This window comes from Ascaphus truei, chromosome 1 (genome assembly GCF_040206685.1).
Source record: "Ascaphus truei isolate aAscTru1 chromosome 1, aAscTru1.hap1, whole genome shotgun sequence".
Classification (NCBI taxonomy): Eukaryota; Metazoa; Chordata; class Amphibia; order Anura; family Ascaphidae; genus Ascaphus; species Ascaphus truei.
In genome coordinates this window covers 382,990,785-383,011,624 of record NC_134483.1, presented here as the reverse complement: position 1 = coordinate 383,011,624, position 20,840 = coordinate 382,990,785, and the positions used below count along the sequence as shown (strand labels likewise).

Genomic DNA, 20,840 nt, shown 5'->3' with positions numbered 1-20,840 from the left:
AATTGCACAAAAGCATACATATATCTTGATATGTTTATTATTTTTAGTTAACTATAGATACCCAGAGGTTTTTTTTTTACTAAATGTACGTGTTTATGTAAATCTAATTGTGAATGTGCTGATAGGTGCACAGGTGCTACAGGTAAATGTTGATAAAAGGGACTATATAATAATGGATTAAGGCCCAATGCCACATCACACCCCTGAGGAAGAATGTTTTCACTCTCGAAACATGTAGGGTTATTAAATTTGTCAGTGCGAATCCCTATCTACGAAGCTCATTGAAGCTGGGACGTACTGACAGCCTCCAGCTGATTCCCTGAAACGAGAACCGTTTTTTCTCACCTCTTGCAAGATTTTGAGAGGAGGGTTTGCGGATATCATAGGAGTCTGTGGGAAGCAACAGCGTGCACACAGACACCCTCAAGCTCCGTTGGTGAGATCTACAACCAAGACGCCATCAGCTGGCTGAGACGTGGCACACCACGGAGACAACCGGGCGGCTCTACTACATGAGAGGGGATACTCTCTAATTATCCACCGTGCATACCCCACCTACTGTACGTCTAATAAGTAGGGCATTCATCCATTGCAGCAGATTGCCGTTGGAAGTTATCAATATGATTTAATTACTGTTATGACATTTGTGTTTTTTTATAATAAATGTACTTTCCTATTATCACTCACCTGTTTATTTTCACCTATTTCCTCTGAGGCTATCTTTTAACTCCATATCTTGTGCTAACTTTATATCAAACAATATTATGCCATATGGGATTTTTCTTTTATTTCACGCACTGGGAATTTACCCACATTGAAATTCGATTAGGGCAACTGGGACATTCGTCTTCAACCTAACAACTAATGGTTGTTTAATACACCTGTGTGACATTTACCACAATACACCAGGACTTCCTCAATTTAATTTGAGGCACCGTATATATTTTCTTTTGTTTGTACAGTGGTACATCATGCCCATATAATATGGCATGATAAGCCTCTATAGCAGTCAATGGGCAAACTAAAAAAACAAACAAATACATTATTAACACAAGAATTAAAGAAACCAATCACCTAAACAACACATCAATTAAATAAATCAAACACCTAAACAACCCAAAAATGTAATAAAAACAAGCCCTATAAATACATAACAATTAACTCAAAACAATAAACAGCAATACAAAACATAACAATTAATTAAAAACAATAATTTGTCAAAACAGGCATTGCCTGTCACTGTATTTATGAATACTCTAAAGGAACACAGATAAAAATACATTTGCAGTCAACTGGCAAGCAAAAATTTTTAAATTAACAAATACAATAAAAAACATGAAAAACAAAAATTACATACATTCAATGTTTTTCTTACCTTTAGATGTCTTCACCCTCCGATTCATGGTGTCTTCACCCTCCGATTCATGGTGTATTCGGAAGCTCATCATCAAAAAACTGCGGTTGCCTGCAAAAGCTGTGCAGGGGGAGGCAACTCTCTCTGTGCAGCTCAGACTGTGACCAGATCGTATGGGGAAAAACTTAGAAAAAATCTGATATGACTTTGCTGCTACCCCGTACAGTTTTGGCATTTTCCTACCTCATGGTTTGAGAGAGGTTCAGATTCTTTCTGAATACCGTGATAACACAAATGACAAACCATTCGGCGCGAACATGCCAAACCTTGCCAGGTAGCAGCAAACTCATCGAAGCTACTAGAATAGGCCCCACAATATGGTTAACCCAATTGCATGCAGATAGACCTGCAATAAAGGGGTTACATACTTTAGTACAATAGTCAACTACTCATACTAATACTGCTCAAGAAGTACTGACACATTCACTCTACCACAACCACACAGGACCATCAATTAGTATGGTATCTAGACTCAAAGGGATGCATGTCATATCTCTCCACAAACGCACAAACGTTGCACACACTCTTTAGAAATAAAACAAGGACACATTGGATTGGGTCGAAGGGATTGCATTTTGATGCAAAGATAGTGACACTGGATTTCCTCTTGGAAACCCTTTCTCCCTTAGAATTTAATGAACATTTGATTATTCTGTTTTTTTTTTTGTATAACAGTGTTACTGTTATGGAGTAATTTTTGGAGAATCTGTCTTTTTTCCTGTTTTTCCTTTTTACAATTAGCACAACCAAAATTAAATAACCGCAAATTACTTTTATATCATTTATATACAGTAGATTTCTGATCATAAATCTATAACTTAAGGAAAAAATTAATTTCCACATTTTCATTGCACGTTTAGTTCTTTATTACATTATAAATTGTATTTCATGTAATGAAACATTATAGCACTTTTTAATGAGTTTATACATATTTGATCTACATAATTAGATATTCTGCAAATAATTACATCTATTCTCTAAAATTTAAATTCCATAGTTACATAGATGAGGTTGAAAAAAAGACATATGCCCATCAAGTTTAACCTACAGTATTCTACATTTAGACAACAGATACTGAGCCTATATTTGTACTTACAGTATTTGATCCAGAAGGCAAACAAAAAACCTCAGTGAAAAATAAATTCCTTCCTAACTCCAAATTTCTCCCTGGATCAACATCTTTCCCATGTTTACTTATTTGGTTTATGACTGTATCCCTTTCCATTCTAAAAAAAAAAAAAAATGTCCAACATTTTTTTTATATCTATTGTTTCTTCCTTTAGAGTTTCTATGGGTAATGAATTTCACATGTTAACTGTCCTTACTGTAAAGAACCCTTTCCTTTGATACTGGTGAATTCTCCTTTCCTCCAACATTAAAGGAGAAAAACATCTTGCACTGTATCTTTTCTCTCTGTCTATAGACTTGAAGTAGGGGTCTACAGAGCTGAACAGCGTAATTTCAGCTTTCAGTTCGGGGATCCCTTGCGGATCCCTTGCTTCAAGAGATACTTATCTCCGTAGGGGCTGCCAGTATCTCTGCAGCCAGGTAACTTGTTTGCTAAACAAAATGTCACGCGGGCCAATCGGAAGCCATTATGTCATCGCTTGTGGCTTCCAATTAGTCTAGGTGACCTTGACATTTAAACGCCACAAATACCAACACCTCCTATGCAGGTAAGTATTTGTATTAGAGGGGGTCCACGGAGCTGAAATTAACACTGTTCAGCTCCGGAGACCCCCTGCTTCAATTCCGAAAACTAGGAATTTCTTTGTTTTTTTTAAATCAGGCAATGCTACATGCTTTGTTGCTTTAACAATGAGCAATGCGTTTTGCTTCAGTTTTTCCCATCAGAAAGAAATAGAACAGCTGTAATAAAAAATAAATTAAAAAAAACACTAGTACTAAATTGAGTTTTAAAAGTCTCAATTGACCATGGTGTTTCCTTTCAGTGTCTTGTTTTTTTTTTATTAGCTGTTGAAAGTATACGTACAGTATGTTTGGACTATGCATCAGTGAAGTCACAGCCCAGAACATTCAATTTGTAAAAATCTGATTTCTATTTTCTATGATTAGGAAAGCAATTTTTTAATAATTTAACGGGTTTCCCCCCACCCAATCGCAGATTATAGGGTGGGTGCGGGGAACATACAGTGTTACCTGCGGGTGGTGCTTTACCTGTTGGCTCACAGGAGAGCTGAGCTTCCGCCACGGGGAACCTGGGGCAATATATTATACTAATGAGTAACCACTTACTCAGTGCAGCGCATCCACCTGCGATGGCTCCCACCAGAGGGGGAGTGGTTCCTCGCAGGACAATACAATAACCATATACACGTATGTGAGATAACCAAATACCTTTTACTTTGGAGCATAAGAAACACATATATAATCACAATGAATATAACAGGTGTCCCTCTCTAGAGAAGACACTAACCACTGCGTCTCACACAACGCTAACACTATCTTGCGCCACGGCGGACGCCAACACTTTATGCGCCACGGCGGACGCTAACACTTTATGCGCCACGGCGAACGCTAACACTTCCACAGAATGATCCCACCTCGTGTCCAGTAACCCAACCCAATGTCTCGCACTCCCAAGTCATATACAAGTGTGTGTGTGTGACTGCGCAGCCACTATGTCTGGTGATAGGCCTTGTTGGTGCACGTGAGGTTATGGGTTACCTGCTGAGCACTCCAGTGCTCGGACCTGCAGCGGACTTCACAAAGGATCAAGGCGAACTCCCGCACGAAATCCGTGATCCACAGCAGGACGATCCATCAGGAGCGATCTCTATCGGATAATAGTCCAGCTCTCTCCCAGCAAGACGCACAATGTTCGTTGCACTCTAACAAATAGCTCATGGGGAAGAGTCCCTAACCTAGGGCCTATCCCTACAACACTCCACTAGGGTGACTCAGGGCTATCTGGGGCCTAGGGGAATTGCAGGCCTAGTGCAGAGAGTCACTGACTCCTGCACCCTACCTCCTTCCCCTAGCTGCTCCTGTCACCAACTGACAATGTGCTGCAACCCGCGAAATGTATCTATTCCCTGCCAGCAGGGAGCTCCTGCAGCCCTATTGGCTCCCTGGCGTCACCTGTCCGCTCTAGAGGCTCATGGGACTTGAAGTTCCCTTACAGAGCCCTCCTCTCATTGGCGGCAGTTCGCGCGCTTGTCTTGCGCATGCGCGATCTAACCAGGACCTCCCGTCGCATCGGCAGTCGGCGCATGCGCGAAGAACTGTCATGGCGGCGCCCTGCACAGGGAACCCGACCGCGGCCCTAGCAACCGGCCGCACGCGTCTCTAGCAACCGGCCGCAGCCTGAAGAGCGCGCGTCACGCGCGCCCATGCCCCCACACCTCCCCGCGAACGGCCGCATCTACTCCCGACCGCCGCACGGTGAGTACCCAGAGGGGGGGCCCACAAGCAGAAGGGGGACCTGGCTACAATAACAATGTTAAAGCTGCACACTGATGTCTGACATAAAGCTCTACAAGCCTTTAAGCAACTTACTCTTGACTTTGCTATTTGCTTTTCAGGTTGTTTGTTTTTGTCCAGATTGTTTAATCAATCCAGATATTTGCTTAAGAAAATTCCCTTCCCTGACCTTTTCAATGTTTGCTACATTTCCGGTGATATGTTTTAAGAGATGAGGAATGCAAGAAGAAAAAAAAATTTGGATCTCTCACAACATTGGGTTTCTAAACTTTTCTGCACAGAAGATGTGTATTTTTGTTTTATCCATTTCAGAAAATGACCTGTTTATATTACCTGTTCCTTGCTTCAGATGTAAATCAGCAGTCCACGCGGATCGCCATTTTAAAACTTTCTAATATATCTCTTCATGGTTTTTCCAGTGCTGTGATTTATTTTTAAAATCGAATGCTAAGTTAAGGGTACATATTTTTTTTTTAATTAAGAGTCCGGGAGGTTTCAAATGGATTTCAACTCAGAGCCCAGTGCAGTTTTAAGGTTACCATTGTAACCTCAGAAGCTAGAAATTAAGAAAATCATGATTATTTTTTTTAAGCAAATTAGAAGGAAATGTTTAGGTAACACAATAATAAAATGAGTTAAACTCATATAGGCTTCTGGGGGGGGGGGGGGATTGTTGCCTTAAGATTGCCCTCTGTCTTTAATAAAACAATAATAATACAACATAGAGGGTAGTTCATTGGTATGAACTTGGTTCAAGACCCAATGTCAGCTCTCTTTGTGACTTTCAGCATAACACTTTATCTATTAGTGCCCCAGGCACTGAAATTAGGTGGTAAACTATTTGGGGCTGGGCCCCATGGTGCCTGAAAAATTATATGTATAGGACTGCTTATAGTGCTATATAAAGACATTATTATTATTATTATTATTCGTCATTGGGTTAAAACTGCTATTAATTTTTTTTTTTTTTTACAATAGATGTTTCAAAAGACTTCAGTGCCTATTTCTGAGGAATTTTGATCTTAAATATTAAGTTCAGGCCTGATGAAGATAATCATGACTAAGAATGTTCTTGGAGTACTTTTATCTCTAACCAGATAACTGTGTCATTGAAAGAACTAACACTAGTTCTTTCTGATGGAATTTAGAAAAGTGCATGTGGACAAGTTAATGGGGTCAGATTGGGCGCATCCAATTACTTTAAAAGAGATTAGGAACATGATTTCAGCACTGTTAACAGACCTATTAGGGTAATCCTGGATGGAGAAGGATTTAGGAGTGTTTCTAGATGGCGGCCTTAGCAAAAGTGCCCAATGTCAAATTATTAATTTTATAAACTTGTATTTCTGTCTGGTGAGTTGATTTCTGGTGTGATAGTCCTGGTCTCTCTTGACAGTCATGCAGGCCAAAAGGAGGAAGTTGAAAGGGATGACATCAGATCTTCCTATTGGCCTGCGTGATGCAGGAGGTAAGTATCTCTGGAAGTAGGGGGTCCTGAAGCTGAAATTCATGCAGTTCAGCACCGGAGACACCCCTGCTTCAGTACTGTAATTAAATGAAAAGGTAAACTTTGCAGCACTACATGTTTTGCTGCTTTAGTTATAGGTAAATAACAATTTCAATGAAGAACCCATCGGGATTCAAAGACACACACAAAACATACATGCTGCCTTACCCGGGGATGAGAGAGTAGCAGGGAGGTCTGGTGCAGTGCGCCCTCTGAGAATCGGAATGTCAGTTATACAGACTGCCCTGCATGGGAGGTCCTGGAGAGTTTCGGTCTACACCTCCCACCTCTACACCAGCCCCAATTCCTGCAACCTTACTGGCTCGGGGGTCAACTTTCCAGCAGGCCAGCCCGTCTCTACTCTCCCCCTTGTCACAGAGCACACCTTTTCTCCAAACCTCCACCACCCCCCTTTCTCACATAGAGAAAATGCTATCCCACACTCCACATTCACAGTGGCAAATCTGTGCCAGGCTTAGAGGAGCGAGTAGAGGCGGATCACCATCTCTCAATTTCCAGATAGCGCAGGACATGTCAGCTGAGAAGCTGGCAGAGTGTTTCCCCTGGGGGCCTCGGCATCTTAGCAGATGGTCTTGGCACCCTAATTGAGAAACACTGGCATATAATCATTAGCAAGTGATAAAGATTAGTAACCAAAGAGGACTATGTAGAGTATTAAGATTTTTATTTTCAATTTATTTGTGTGTGTCAGGGATTCTGTGCTAAGAAGTAACCTTCAATAAAAGAGCATCATATCCGTGAAGACTCTTTTTGCCGCATCGCTCATGTTCAATGTCTGAATGATCCGATTTACATTAAGACAGAATTATGGATCTATTTTGTTTATGGATAGTATTAGTAAATATCAATTATGAGTGTAGTATTATTTGGAATAGACATACTGTGAAAATAATAACCAATAAAATGAAACATTAACATCAAATATATTTTTGGATTGATGCATAGCAACTTCATTCTAGTCTTTTCACTATTTATTCTAAATTGAACATTGCGGACAATTTTGTTGCACTTAAAGATTATGTGGTGTACAGAAATATAATTTGTCAAGACATACAATTTAAACGTGTATGTAAAGCGCAGTCTATTTCTGTGCACCAAACAAAAGAAAATGCAGCTAGCACAGATGGAGACATTTGACTTTAGTACATAGGCACAGAAGTGCAATTAAAATTAATTTCAAACAAGCTGTTTGTTATACTTAGTACCCAGAAACATAGGACAACATGCCCAAATATGGTCATGTCTATTTGTGACATAGGCCACCGGATACAGGCTCCTGATACATGGGAATACAAATTGGGAAGAACTGTCAGCCAGTCGGTATATGAAAGACAGGCCGGCTGCCTATTCCTCCTAGTTTCCTATCTTCCCAGGATTTCTGGAAGTCTGAATGCCTATTGAGTCACAATTGTGCTTTAAATTGTAAAATTAGTAGAGTCCTAATTAGAAATTGTATTGGTATGTAAAAAACTGTAAATATGTAATGCATTACTTTAAATCAATGTATTTTATCCCCATCGTACTCCACTGAAAAACATGTTGGCGCCTAGAAGTTAAATAATGATAACCCACATGTCATGTGCATGTCATGTGCATGTCATGTGCATGTCATGTGCTCCGGGAATGGATACAGGGTATTGTTTGGAATGTAAGTATAGCCTTAGCACCTAACAGCTATGTGTTTTTATTTTTTCTTCACTTAATGCTAAATACAGCACTTTGCAAAACTATCACAGGAATGCAATACATTATGTCCTCCTCCTGAATTTAAACTGAAAAGATCACAATTGCCTAGTTACCGTTTTTTTTTTTTTTTACAATGTATAGGGGAGGTAGTGACAAATTTGGTTAACTTTAATCAGCAAGTTTTAGCAATTTTTAAAAAAAATTCTGTCATAGGATACATCAAATGAAAATATCACTTGTGAGCACATTCACATGTCTCAGACATGTCTGCAGCCCTATTTTTCACCATTATTTCTCAGCATATAGTGCTTCCACTGAAGCTAGGGCTTCTGGGAAATGACAAATAAAGGAGCACAATATCACCTATTATTTAATATCCATTTTAACATGGATCCCTATAAGCACATGCCTGCCATATTACACAGCTTTTCAGTACAGCCAGGGTTAAATAAGAGCATAGCCTGTAATACCTACTCAGACAGCTGTTTTGACCTTAGGGGGCAGCCCCAGTAACTTCTATAGTGCGTTCAAACTCCGCCCCCCCCAGTAAATCCGGTCCCAGTTCCTACCTTGTCGCGCACCTTTCCCCAGCGGTGCGCGACATGTTTTCAGGCATGCAGGGGAATTTAAGATCAGAGTTTGCGACGGAGGCGTGGCCACGCCCCCGACGGCTGTTCAGCCAATGAGGGCGAACCAGCCGCGTGAGGTTATGGCCACGCCCCTGCAAATCCACCACCATGCCCCCTCCCGTCGCTAACGCTCCCTCTTCCCCCCAGACCGCTGTGCACGCGCCGCCCCCCCGCCGGGCGCACGTGCTACAGTGCTGACTGGGACCTCACCCTAAGGGTCTCATCAGTGTGAGGCTGGTTATACTAGCTTTGCAATGTGAAGCTGGAATAGGTGTCAAACACACATTGTTATGGTGGGTCAAAAAGTGACAAAAAAATCTCTGCAGTACAATGTACAGCAAATAAAAATACCCCTTGTGAGCACATTCACATGTCTCAAACAGATATGCAACCCCCTACTTTCCCCCATAATCTCTCAGCATACAATGCTTCCACTGCAGCCAGGGATTCTGCGAAACCATAGGATACAAATCTTTAGTTTCTATCCTGTATTCTTTATGCAGATTTTTTTGGATAGTAAAAACAATTAACTTAGTGCTCAATAAATAAATGTTAATTTAATGCTGGATAATTGTAACAAATAAAACCAGATCTCTTAATAATATTAAGAATGCTTTAATCTCTTATGCTTTTGTACAAAAACAATTATAGAATGATAATTGCTTCAAAAGTGCAGTCTTGTCTGTGCAGGATTTTTTTTATTTTTCTTAAACCAGCGGGTTACAATCCATTAGACACTTTCTGGCTTTAGATATATGTACTATATTCCTACATCCACCCGCAGCAATGTCTGATTTCTTCAGGAATTCTTTTTTTCCCCTCTTTTTAACACAGGTTATGATGAGTACAAAAAGTGACAAAAACCCATCCACCATACAGTATAAAGTACCACAATTAGTATCTACATATGTAGCAAGGATTATTGCACTTACATTTTTCATAGGATTCGTGGGTAGTGATAATGCAGAAACTGGCAGACTATCCCACCACAACAAACCAGTGGGTGAAATAACCTCTGCTACATGTGTATGTTTTCAACAGATTCTTAAACCTGCTATATTCACCCAATTGTCACGTCATACAGTGGTTAAGCAGCAGCCAAGGATTCTGGGTAATGGCGTGAAAATGACCTAAGAGGTGTGCTAATGTTAGCTTCAAAGTCTGTTTCACATGGATTCCCAAGAGCTTTTGTCTGCAATATTACACTGCAAGTAAAGCTAAGCCTGGGACAAAGGGTACAGAATAAGTTGACTCTCTCAAAGACAGCTTATTTTTTTCCCCTCCCTGAGAGCCTGAGTGTGCTTTGTGCTCAAATCACCAGTGGCTTGGGTGCTCGTACTCCCAAAGTCAAATAAGTTTCCGTTAACTATCCCAAATGATCTTCAGCCGGTGGGCCCGGAGGGTTTTCCAGGTCTGCAACACCATCATCTGTCAGGATTCCGGACGTCCTCTTCTTTCTGTCTTGAGCCAGAAGGCCAGCAAGGAAGTCCAAGACTTTGGTTTTCGGCCAAAGCCCAAACACACAGGTCGTTTTCTCTCTGATGAGAGACGGTGACAAGCCGTGCAAAAACTATAATGCAAATCATACACACACACACAAACACAATAAAAACAAGAATTAGTGCTGTGCAAGGGGGTGCACTGCTGCAGTGACCACAACAGTGCACCGAGTGCTCTGTGTGGAGCATAAGCACTCAGTCAAAGCCAGCAGTTTCATCCTTTTGGACTCATCAGTTTGAACTTGGTTACAGATATCGCATTTTGAAGCTGGTAGTGGTTGCAATTCAGAACCAATTAAGTTATGGGGGGTAAAAAGTGATAGGTTTTCCACACTTCCCCAACGAAGCAGTTGTTGGGATCCTGCAGAAGACTTTACAGATACCACCTGGTCTTTCAATCTTTGCTGTGCACAGTGGAGAATTTTTGTAATTTTCTGCCGCCATACCATCAGAATATGTGAAAGTTATACATTAGGTAACGGACAAGGTCTAATCAAATGTTAATTACTAAAACATAGTTGACCGACAGTGACAAGTTCTTTGCTCCTCCCTTTGAAGGCGTAGCAAAAAACATGCACAGGGTCGAATGTTTGATGCTATGTACACTTTTTTAATTATTTAATTTAAAAAATGCTTTCATGTATAACCCCTCCAATTGTGGTGTGCTAAATACATGAATAATTTAGTTTTGATCATTTAATGAGCACATTTTTCACAACTGCCTAAATTCAAGTAAATGGGGTACGAAATGTTATTAATTTAGAGCATTTTAGGTGATAGTAATAAATATAAATTGGATTACTTCCTGCTACAAATATGATTTAACATGCTGGAAAATGGGTGGATCCTGATTAAGCAGGAATGTAATCCATTTAATGCTGGGGATGGGCACATTTACAGTATTTGGACACTAATAAAAGTCTATAGTATATGGGCAAATTAAAATGTACAGCTAAACCCCGTTATAACGCGGGTCTCGGGGTCCACCCCGAGACCACCGCGTTACTAACGGGGTCGCGAGAAAAAAAAATGGCCGCCGCGCTTTAGCGCATATTCATCCCGCGGGACAGGAGATGGGAGCGGGCATGTCCCTCCGCTCCCCGCTTCCCCCTGTCACCGCGGGACAGGCCGCGGGGCAGGAGATGGGAGCGGGGATGTCTCTCCTGTCCCCGCTTCCCCCTGTCACCTCGGGACAGGCCGCGGGGCAGGAGATGGGAGCGGGGATGTCCCTCCTGTCCCCGCTTCCCCCTGTCACCTCGGGACAGGCCGCGGGGCAGGAGATGGGAGCGGGGATGTCCCTCCTGTCCCCGCTTCCCCCTGTCACCGCGGGACAGGCCGCGGGGCAGGAGATGGGAGCGGGGATGTCTCTCCTGTCCCCGCTTCCCCCTGTCACCTCGGGACAGGCCGCGGGGCAGGAGATGGGAGCGGGGATGTCCCTCCTGTCCCCGCTTCCCCCTGTCACCTCGGGACAGGCCGCGGGGCAGGAGATGGGAGCGGGGATGTCCCTCCGCTCCCCGCTTCCCCCTGTCACCGCGGGACAGGCCGCGGGGCAGGAGATGGGAGCGGGGATGTCTCTCCTGTCCCCGCTTCCCCCTGTCACCTCGGGACAGGCCGCGGGGCAGGAGATGGGAGCGGGGATGTCTCTCCTGTCCCCGCTTCCCCCTGTCACCTCGGGACAGGCCGCGGGGCAGGAGATGGGAGTGGGGATGTCCCCTCAGGTCGCCGCTTACCTCAGAACCATGCTGCCTGCATGGAGGTTGTAGCGGGGGGTTTCTTCTCCCCACCGCTGTCCCCGGTGCTCCCGCTGCCTGCGCGGGAGGAGGGGGGGGAGCGGGTGGTGGTGCTGGTCGCGGCCCGTCTGTGTAGAGTGAGAGAGTGTGTGTGTATGTATATATGGGAGAGAAAGTGTGTGTGTGTATATGGGTGTGTGAGTGTGGGTAAGTGTCTGAGTGTGTGTGTAAGTGTGTGTAAGTGTGTGTGAGTGTGTGTGAGTGTCTGTGAGTGTGTAAGTGTGTGTGAGTGTGTGTGAGTGTGTGTGAGTGTGTGTGAGTGTGTGTGAGTGTCTGTGAGTGTCTGTGAGTGTCTAAGTGTGTGTGAGTGTGTGTGAGTGTCTGTGAGTGTGTAAGTGTGTGTGAGTGTGTGTGAGTGTGTGTCTGTGAGTGTCTAAGTGTGTGTAAGTGTGTGTAAGTGTGTGTGAGTGTGTGTGAGTGTCTGTGAGTGTCTGTGAGTGTCTGTGAGTGTCTGTGAGTGTCTGTGAGTGTCTAAGTGTGTGTGAGTGTGTGTGAGTGTCTGTGAGTGTGTAAGTGTGTGTGAGTGTGTGTGAGTGTGTGTCTGTGAGTGTCTAAGTGTGTGTAAGTGTGTGTAAGTGTGTGTGAGTGTGTGTGAGTGTCTAAGTGTGTGTAAGTGTGTGTGTGTGTGTGTGTGTGTGTGAGTGTGTGTGAGTGTCTGTAAGTGTGCGTAAGTGTGCGTGAGTGTGCGTAAGTGTGTGTGAGTGTGCGTGAGTGTGGTCAGTGTGTGTGCAGTGTGTCAGTGTGAGCAATGAGCAGTGTGTGTGCAGTGTGCAGTGTGTGTGCAGTGTGGCAGTGAGCAATGAGCAGTGTGTGTGCAGTGAGTGTGTGCAGTGTGTCAGTGTGAGCAATGAGCAGTGTGTGTGCAGTGTGCAGTGTGTGTGCAGTGTGGCAGTGTGAGCAATGAGCAGTGTGTGTGCAGTGAGTGTGTGCAGTGTGCAAAAAAAAAATGTAAAAAAATTTTTTTAAAAAAATTTTTTTTTTTTTTTTTTTTTTTTTTTAAAAAAAAACGGGAGCCACGGGAAAACCGCGTTATAACCGAATCGCGGTATAACGAGGCGCGTTATAACGGGGTTTAGCTGTATTTATAATTTGTGTACGCAACACCTTTTCCCCCACTCTAAGTGAGATCATATAGCTACCGGTGAATTCTGGCGCGGTGCATACCGGTTTGGTAGAACAGAAGGCCCCGAGAACTCCGCGATGGTATGGGGAGACATTAGGACAGGCTCTCAGTGATGCTCCTTATAATGTAGTGCATCCAGCCGATGAGGATCCTGGTGCAGCCAGGATGGTCCACACTAGCAACTCAGGTAGTGGCCCAGTCAAGTAGCCACAACAGATAGATTCAACCGGGTCTTCATTAGCAGCATAGTTGTAGTTATAACAGGCACAGTCCCTGAAGTACAACCCACAGGGCTTGAGGCCCTGCAGGCCCATTCTCAGCTTCTTTACCCCCTGATGGGATAAAGGGTAAGTGTTTCCACTCCGCATTGGGAGGGAAGAGAGCCTCCTGACTTCTGGGAGAGTGTCAGCTTATGTACCCCAGGGGAGGGGCTTGTAACCCTTCCCCATAACAGGACACATCCGATACTGACAGGCATCACATAATGGACATGTGACCCACCCAGTATCCTCCACAGGGATGACACTCTCTGGTTGTTGGTAGGCCAGCCCCTGGATACAGCAATAATGTATCCACGCTGTAACAGCAAGCTAGGCCTCCATGAGAGAGCTTACCCCCACATTGTCAGTCTAACAGGACATACTATTATGGCCACAGAAAATATGATAGCCAGGGGACTAGGCTACATGTACATAGTACAAATTCTTGACAAAATACTGAATACTTTATGGTACGTGCAGCAGAACATTTCAGACAAATCCTAAATATGTCTAAAGACAGATGCAGCATATTTCAGTATATACAAAATCTGATGAAAAATGTGTCGGCTGTGAATGTTTACATTAACCACTTGTGTGACAGAGGAGCCTTTAGTGCATTGCTTTGTCAAATATAACAGTACTTCTTAACTGTGTAATAACTGCATTTACATAACATTTTGTCGGAGAACATCACATACTGCTAAATATCTTATTTTATCAGCTTGTAACCAGTGTCTCTCTTTTGAGGGCTTACACTTTCATCATTGTTTTGTGTAAACCAGAAAATCATTCTTTAGTGAATCAAGCTCTAAAATAATTTTATGCAGTGATCAAAAGAGATCCAATCCACACAGAGTAATGGTTAAAACAAAAATGATAGCATTAACATCCCCATTAAATGAATAACAATCAAAAAATGAAATCACAATTATGGAAAACTGTTGACAAAATTGACCAATTCAAATAAATAATTCTGACATCTTCAGTAGGCAATCCAATACACATATAGTTCGTCAATATGATATATCATCCTTGAACTGTTATTTACAATAACAACATTACATGTATTTTTATTCAAGAGAAATATAAACAAGTGTTTGGGAATACATGATACATTTCTCCCAATGTAACAATACAATGTGACCGGAAAGGAACTTTTTCTCAAGCCTGATATAAAACATTTTCTCACAAAACATGAGTCTTTTCTCCACTGTTTGTGCTCATTTTTATTTAATAAAATAGTGACTCGTTTTTACTATAGTACTTAAACAATTGATGTTTGTTAAGACTGTTTCATAGAGTGCTATGTACAATTTGCATTTGTAACATCCCCCCCCCCCCCCTAATAATCTTTTCATTGTGCCTCTCTCTGCCTTTTAGTTTCGGTTAATTTATGTGATTGCATATATGTTTATATTTAGGTTAAAGCTTGTTTACGCATGCAATCTGTAAAATACTTTTTCTTTTTTTTTTTTAACTACCATTATACACACAACAAAATAAATCTTACCAAATTAACTAGAATAGTTTGTTCCCAGTCTTTTTCATTATTCACTCCAGCATTGTTGACCAATATATCCAATCTTCCAAAATGTTCCACGGTTTTTCGAAAAGCATCTGAAATGTAAAAAGAATTAAAAAAAAATGGGTAATAATTAATAAAAATGCACCATATATATCAAGGACAAAAATCTTTTGATTCAAATGGGAAAAATGGATGTTTCTTTGATACATATTCTGCTGATTCCCCCCGAAATGCACCACTTTGTCCTTATACATACTGTATGCCTCAAAATCATAACTCCTTCCACTTTACCACACATACTTCCACTCCCTTTATCATTCAGTTTTGCAACAGATTGTTAAGCTTCTTTGTAGAGTGATCCCCTGACCTACTGCACAGTATCTGTAGATATCATTATGTTGTAAACTATTGCTGTTAAATCAAACATGCGTGCAATGGATAGCCAATGTATTCCTTATTGAACTTTATTTTACATTGGTTTTGTAGTTGCTTTAAACAAAACAAAGTGGATACAGTTGTGTAACCCCACTCCCCTCTTTGTACCTTTTAGCTGCCCTTGATCTGTGACATCACATTGGATAAACAAAGTCCTGTGACTTCCAAATTGCTCATCCAGGGAGGTTTTGCACTGTTCACCTGCTATACGATTTAAGTCCACCAGAGCCAACTTAACAAGAGCATAAAAAGGGGAAAACAAAGTGTTAAGAAGATATAGCAATGGTCATTTTGCCAGTTGTACACAGGACCAATATAAATACAGTCATATGTATCTTATGCATTCATCTCATTAAATGTTGGCACTGAATGGGATTGTAAACTATTCAAATGCAAATTTCAGGATTTAAAGTATTGCTTGCACCAATTGCATGTAATACTCGCTTCTGCACACTGTTTTATTGTTTACTATAGTGCTCTTTTTGAATTTTGGAAAGATTTTAGGACCATGTCTGCAACCTCCCCACAACTTTTACTGTATGAAACGTAATGTCAACAAGAAAATAATTTACCCTCCAATAAAATCAAAACAAGACAAATAACCTACTGTATCCCAAAATCACTAATGGTGTTTTCCCACAGTTATACAACTTGACAGGGTTTGTGTTCACTTCTGTATCCATTTTGTGTGTGCTCTCTTATCTGTTTCCCATACTCCATCTCTCCTCTCCGGGTTCCCTTTTTTCTCTAGCACCATAGCTACGATACCTCCCAACTGCTTTGCTGCCTTCCTTCCAACCCCCCCCCCAAATCCTCATACCCGTCTTTGGGGTGCCTATTGAGTACATTTTTTTCCACATCACACCTGAATATAACCAGGTGGCTATCTTGCTTCCCTTTACCTCAAGAGAATCGCAGCGTAATAATAATGTGCTTACACATCTTCACGAGAGTAGAGGGATGGACTTCGAACCCACAAATGTTTCAATAAAGTGCTATCTTGTTAACATCTATGATAACACATTATTACAAATACAGCCTGTTATTATATCTCGTGTGCAAATAGCCTGTCTATATATTGGATAAAGGTTGCACAACTAGGAGGGAAATTGTTGCTAGTAATTTGGTTCGGTAACAGCAAAAACCAAGGATAACAGAAAGCAAACATGTTTACATTTAAAGATGGAAAGTACTATTTAGTCGCCTCAACATAATGAATGTCAGATCTGAATTTGTCTATGGAATTTAATGTCATAAACACTGATCTGAGGTGTGCCATGCTTTATATATTGACATTTTATGAATCTGACAGCGATATTGCACAGTAGTACTGACTACCACTAGATTTGCCGTGCACTTAACCTCCCCACATAATCAATTCAATTGATATATAACCTGGTATCCACAAGCCAATCACATTAAAGTTAAATAAAGCCTAAAGGCCATAAGTGTCAGCGGTTCCAAATGGTATCATTTTGACTTTACTATGCTTGTCAGTGAATAATTTGGGGAGTAGTTATTCAGAGGGTGTAGTCAGCACAGTATGATGCTAAGAGGTAACAATGAGATAGCCAACATGATCGCACATCTTTTCAATGCAACATATATTGTGGATTTTCTATTGGTTATGGTACCCTATAATTATATTGTGAAATTCTGCGGAACCACAATCCTCTCTAATAGCATGTTTGAGATCAGATGCATTGTAAATTGTTCTGTATTTGGCATAATTTGTAAATGACTTAAACTACAGGGAACCCTTTAGGAATGCCCATGAAACCCAAGGGTCTCTTGGAACCCGGTGGAAAAATACTGGGTTAAGGATTACATTTCAGATATACTGTAATAACCATTGCAGTTGAATTACTCTAACTGACGAGGGCCTGAAAAATAAGTGGCCTCAATGCTCACCAGCAACCTAATAACTTTAATTCTAGAAGGATGATGAGTAATGCATGGCAGATAAAGTTTTACCCTTTCAGAGTACGCTGTTTTGTAATGTGCAGTTGCATTATTCCTTAATTATGGGGTTAAAATAAAATGTAGATTTGCCTTTTTCATTTAATTATATAATTGAATGATACAATCAACACACAAGCTCTAAATTAACAAAGGTACTAACAATAATATGCTATTAAATTATGTTTAACAAATAATACCTGCATACAGTATGTGGTCCAATTGGACTACTTGAGCTCAATACAAAAGTGGTGTGATTCTGGGGCACAAATGCATCAATGAACGAAAAAGTAAAATTGAAAACAGGCTTTATTTTTCTTAAAAACATATTGGGATGGGGGAGGGAGGGTGCAAGAGATACTGCAGTACCCCATAATTATAAACACTAGAGTGCCTTCCCTCTACCATACTAAGTGCCTACATAAAGCTACCAAACATACTGGTTTACCCAGGACAATCCCAGTTTTCAGAGGTGTGTACAAAAGCACAGACAGGTCAGGAAAGGCTGTAGATAGCATACACGATTGTTACAAATCAACAAAACGATGCTTTCTTTTAAATAAAGTATCAAAGATTCCCCCCCCCCCAACTCTACCACCAGTATACACCTGGCTCATATAAACCTGTCCAGGATGAGCCATCCAGAGATTTGGTAGCTGTAGTGCCTGTAGTGATCTGCTAGAACTATCCCTATCCATAGGAGCTGCTGAGGTCGGGGGAGGGGGAGAGTTCGGCGTGTTTGCTTCTGTACAGCCTCCTAGCTGCACAAACACCATGTCAACCCTTGTAATAGCCTACTGCATGTCACGGGTATGAAAAGGGGGAGCATGTAGTAAAAGGAGATGAGGGTTAGGGGATCAGAGAGAACAGTGTGGTTTCAGATCCGGAGGTCCGGATCCGGAGGTAAATAGCAGCACTAAATGGGAGACACAATTAATTGTATTGTGGTGTGGGACTTTTGGTTGAGAGAGACCGTTGTGGATATAAAGGAGTGAGTAAAATTGTGTGTTTTTTTTCTTCTTTTTTTTTAACTTCTATTGAAACTGTTTTTTTTTGTCTTGTAAATGGGGTGCCAGATGTTATTAATTTAGAGCATTTTAGGTGATAGCCTCTTGCATCATTTAAAAAACATACTAACAATATATTAGAAATTTTAAAGCAAACTGGAAACATTGTGAGATGATGTTACATGGCAGAGTGGTTAAAGCGTATTGAAAATCCAGTGTGTGCACATTTAAGCCACAAACTTCATCTACTTTCTGTCTTTACTCTAGTCCCATTGTTTGCAGACGCTTATTAGTGGGTCTGTGTTGTATGACATGTGTAGGACCACTAACTTCACTGCCCAGTGCTAGCATAGGGCTGATTGTTTGATCCTATAGTTTCAATCATCACCTAAAGCTCTATCACACCATTCGGATCGTTACTAATGTAAAAATAATTATAAACTAAGGTCACACGTCTGAGTGCTTTCACTTTACTGCATTATAAAAGTTTATTGCATATATTATGGAACGGCAATCATTGAAAGCACTTAATTAGCTATGTCATGCACTATAGTATCAGTGACCTGCTAATTTGTAGCTTTTAAAATGTAAACTCTAAAACTGAATGCACAATTACATCATAGCAACAAATACTGTACAATTACAAATGGTTGTTGAGGTCTTACACCTATTTATCTAGTAGTTTGAATAATGTTGTGTCACGTCCGTAGCTAAAGTGACCAATTGTATAAAGTACTGAAAAATAGTAGACTAAAAATAAGGTCTGTTTCTTTGCCTTATGAAACTGCTTTAATAACAGTATTTGGGGCTGGTTAACCCCATCACATCTCATATTTATTGCCATTTCGTCAGATTGTGCACTGCAGAATTCCCACTCACGAGATAGTCCCAGCACCTTTGTCTGCTGCAACTTTTCTAAAATGTCCCCAATTTGTACTTGGACCCAAGTATGTGCATTACTGTAACTATCACAGTTAAACCTCCTTCACTGCTAAAATGACTTGTTTAATATGCAGGGTGCTGTAAAACGATTAAGCAGCAATACTATGCTAGCAGCACCGTTCAAATGAAACTCAGCTTTGCAAATGGTGTATTGGAAAAGACTGGGTATATCCCCACAACTCGCAGTGTAACTTACCGCGGCTCCCTTGTGCAGCAGTTCCTCCACCATGGCTCTGCCGATGCCCTGCGCTCCCCCAGTCACTAAAGCCACTTTCCCATTCGCATACATGATAAGGTATCCTGCGACCACTGATGCCCTCAGCTGAATTGAGAAACACTTTCCAAGCTCACTGTCCAACACTACAGGAGACTGCACGCCCGGACTCCTGCTGTCACCTCCAAAGCTGTGTGTGACCAGACTTCTTTCCTCTCTTTGCTCTTCTGTGCAGTTTTCCTCTCCCCCGTCGGGAGTCTTAACACTGTGTGTTATCTGTGTCTGTTTTCCTCCCAGTCAGTCTCTCTCTAGGAGTGGGCGGGGATGAACCGGGCTCAATGTCAAATGCTGGTTATACAGTAGGTAACCTGCTGGTGCTGCTGTCAGCACCTTACCTGCCCTCTGAAACTGATTCAGCACTAGGATTGTTGGCACGGCACAGGCATTTCCTTACAATCTCTTCCTCTCCACCTTCCACTCTTGTCCTTTTTGATGATCTCTTCCCCTTTCTTACTCGATGTATTTCTCCCAGTGTCAATGTCTCCTTGTGGCTCCCACTTTCTGATTCACACTGTACTGTCCCACGCCGGGCTCTGTGACGTCGGCGTGAGCCTGAAGTTGTGACACGCACTTCCGGTGCGCACCAGCATGAGAGCCCTAAATTGGGACAATACTGGAGAGAGCTGGGGAGACGCTGGGCAACAAGTGGCCATACCAATGTCGGCTGAGCCCCCCCCGAAGCCGCCGCCGAGATAATAAGGGGTAGAGGCAGCAGCTGGGGTTCGGCAACCTGCTGAGAGCCGCAAGTACGAGCAGTAAGAGCCGCATGTGGCTCGGAGGCCGCGGGTTGCCTACCCCTGCCTTAAGGCATTGCTTTTCTAGCATAGAAAAAAAAGTTCTGCCTTTCTGACGTATGTAATTGTAACAATTTTAATTGGCAGTACATTCATTCTAGATTGCAGTCTTTCAGGTTACACCAATCATTACAAGTGATACAGTGCCTCCCGGAACACCTGTAATTCAAGCAATAACTTTGGTGAACGTCAGAGCTATGAATCAGTCTGAAATGTGGAACAGAAATAGAAGTTATTCAGTTTCAGTAAACTGTGATAGGGCTGATCAGGGCACTATCACACAAACTACCATTCAATTCTATTTAAGTTTCTGTGCGACACTGTCTCAATTGGCATTATTTCAATTTAATGACTAACCCACAAAAGTTCTAAACTGCAAAAGTGACATTAAAGATATTATCCATAAATAGTAAAGAAATAATTTTCAGCAAACAACAATGTGGAGAAGGAGCGGCTCAGTGAGTAAAGACACTGACTGGCACTGAGTTTGAAGTCAGGGGAACCTGGCTCAATTCCCGGTGTTGGCTTCTT

At 41.8% G+C, this 20,840-nt stretch overlaps 1 protein-coding gene across 2 annotated transcripts in view; it reads right to left on the bottom strand.

The window, feature by feature from the left end:
• The window catches only part of HPGD (15-hydroxyprostaglandin dehydrogenase), a 90,673-nt gene extending 70,545 nt beyond the window's left edge, over positions 1-20,128 (bottom strand). The window contains exons 1-3 of one of the 2 annotated variants that reach the window (XM_075611175.1): positions 19,438-20,128; positions 15,442-15,565; positions 14,884-14,990 (exon numbers count right to left, since the gene is read on the bottom strand). In XM_075611175.1, coding sequence (XP_075467290.1) covers positions 14,884-14,990; positions 15,442-15,565; positions 19,438-19,530 — 324 coding nt within the window. In that variant the 5' untranslated portion in view covers positions 19,531-20,128. The remainder of the gene's footprint in view (positions 1-14,883; positions 14,991-15,441; positions 15,566-19,437) is intronic. The other variant, XM_075611166.1, reaches the window with a different exon arrangement.
• Between the last annotated feature and the right edge of the window lie 712 nt (positions 20,129-20,840).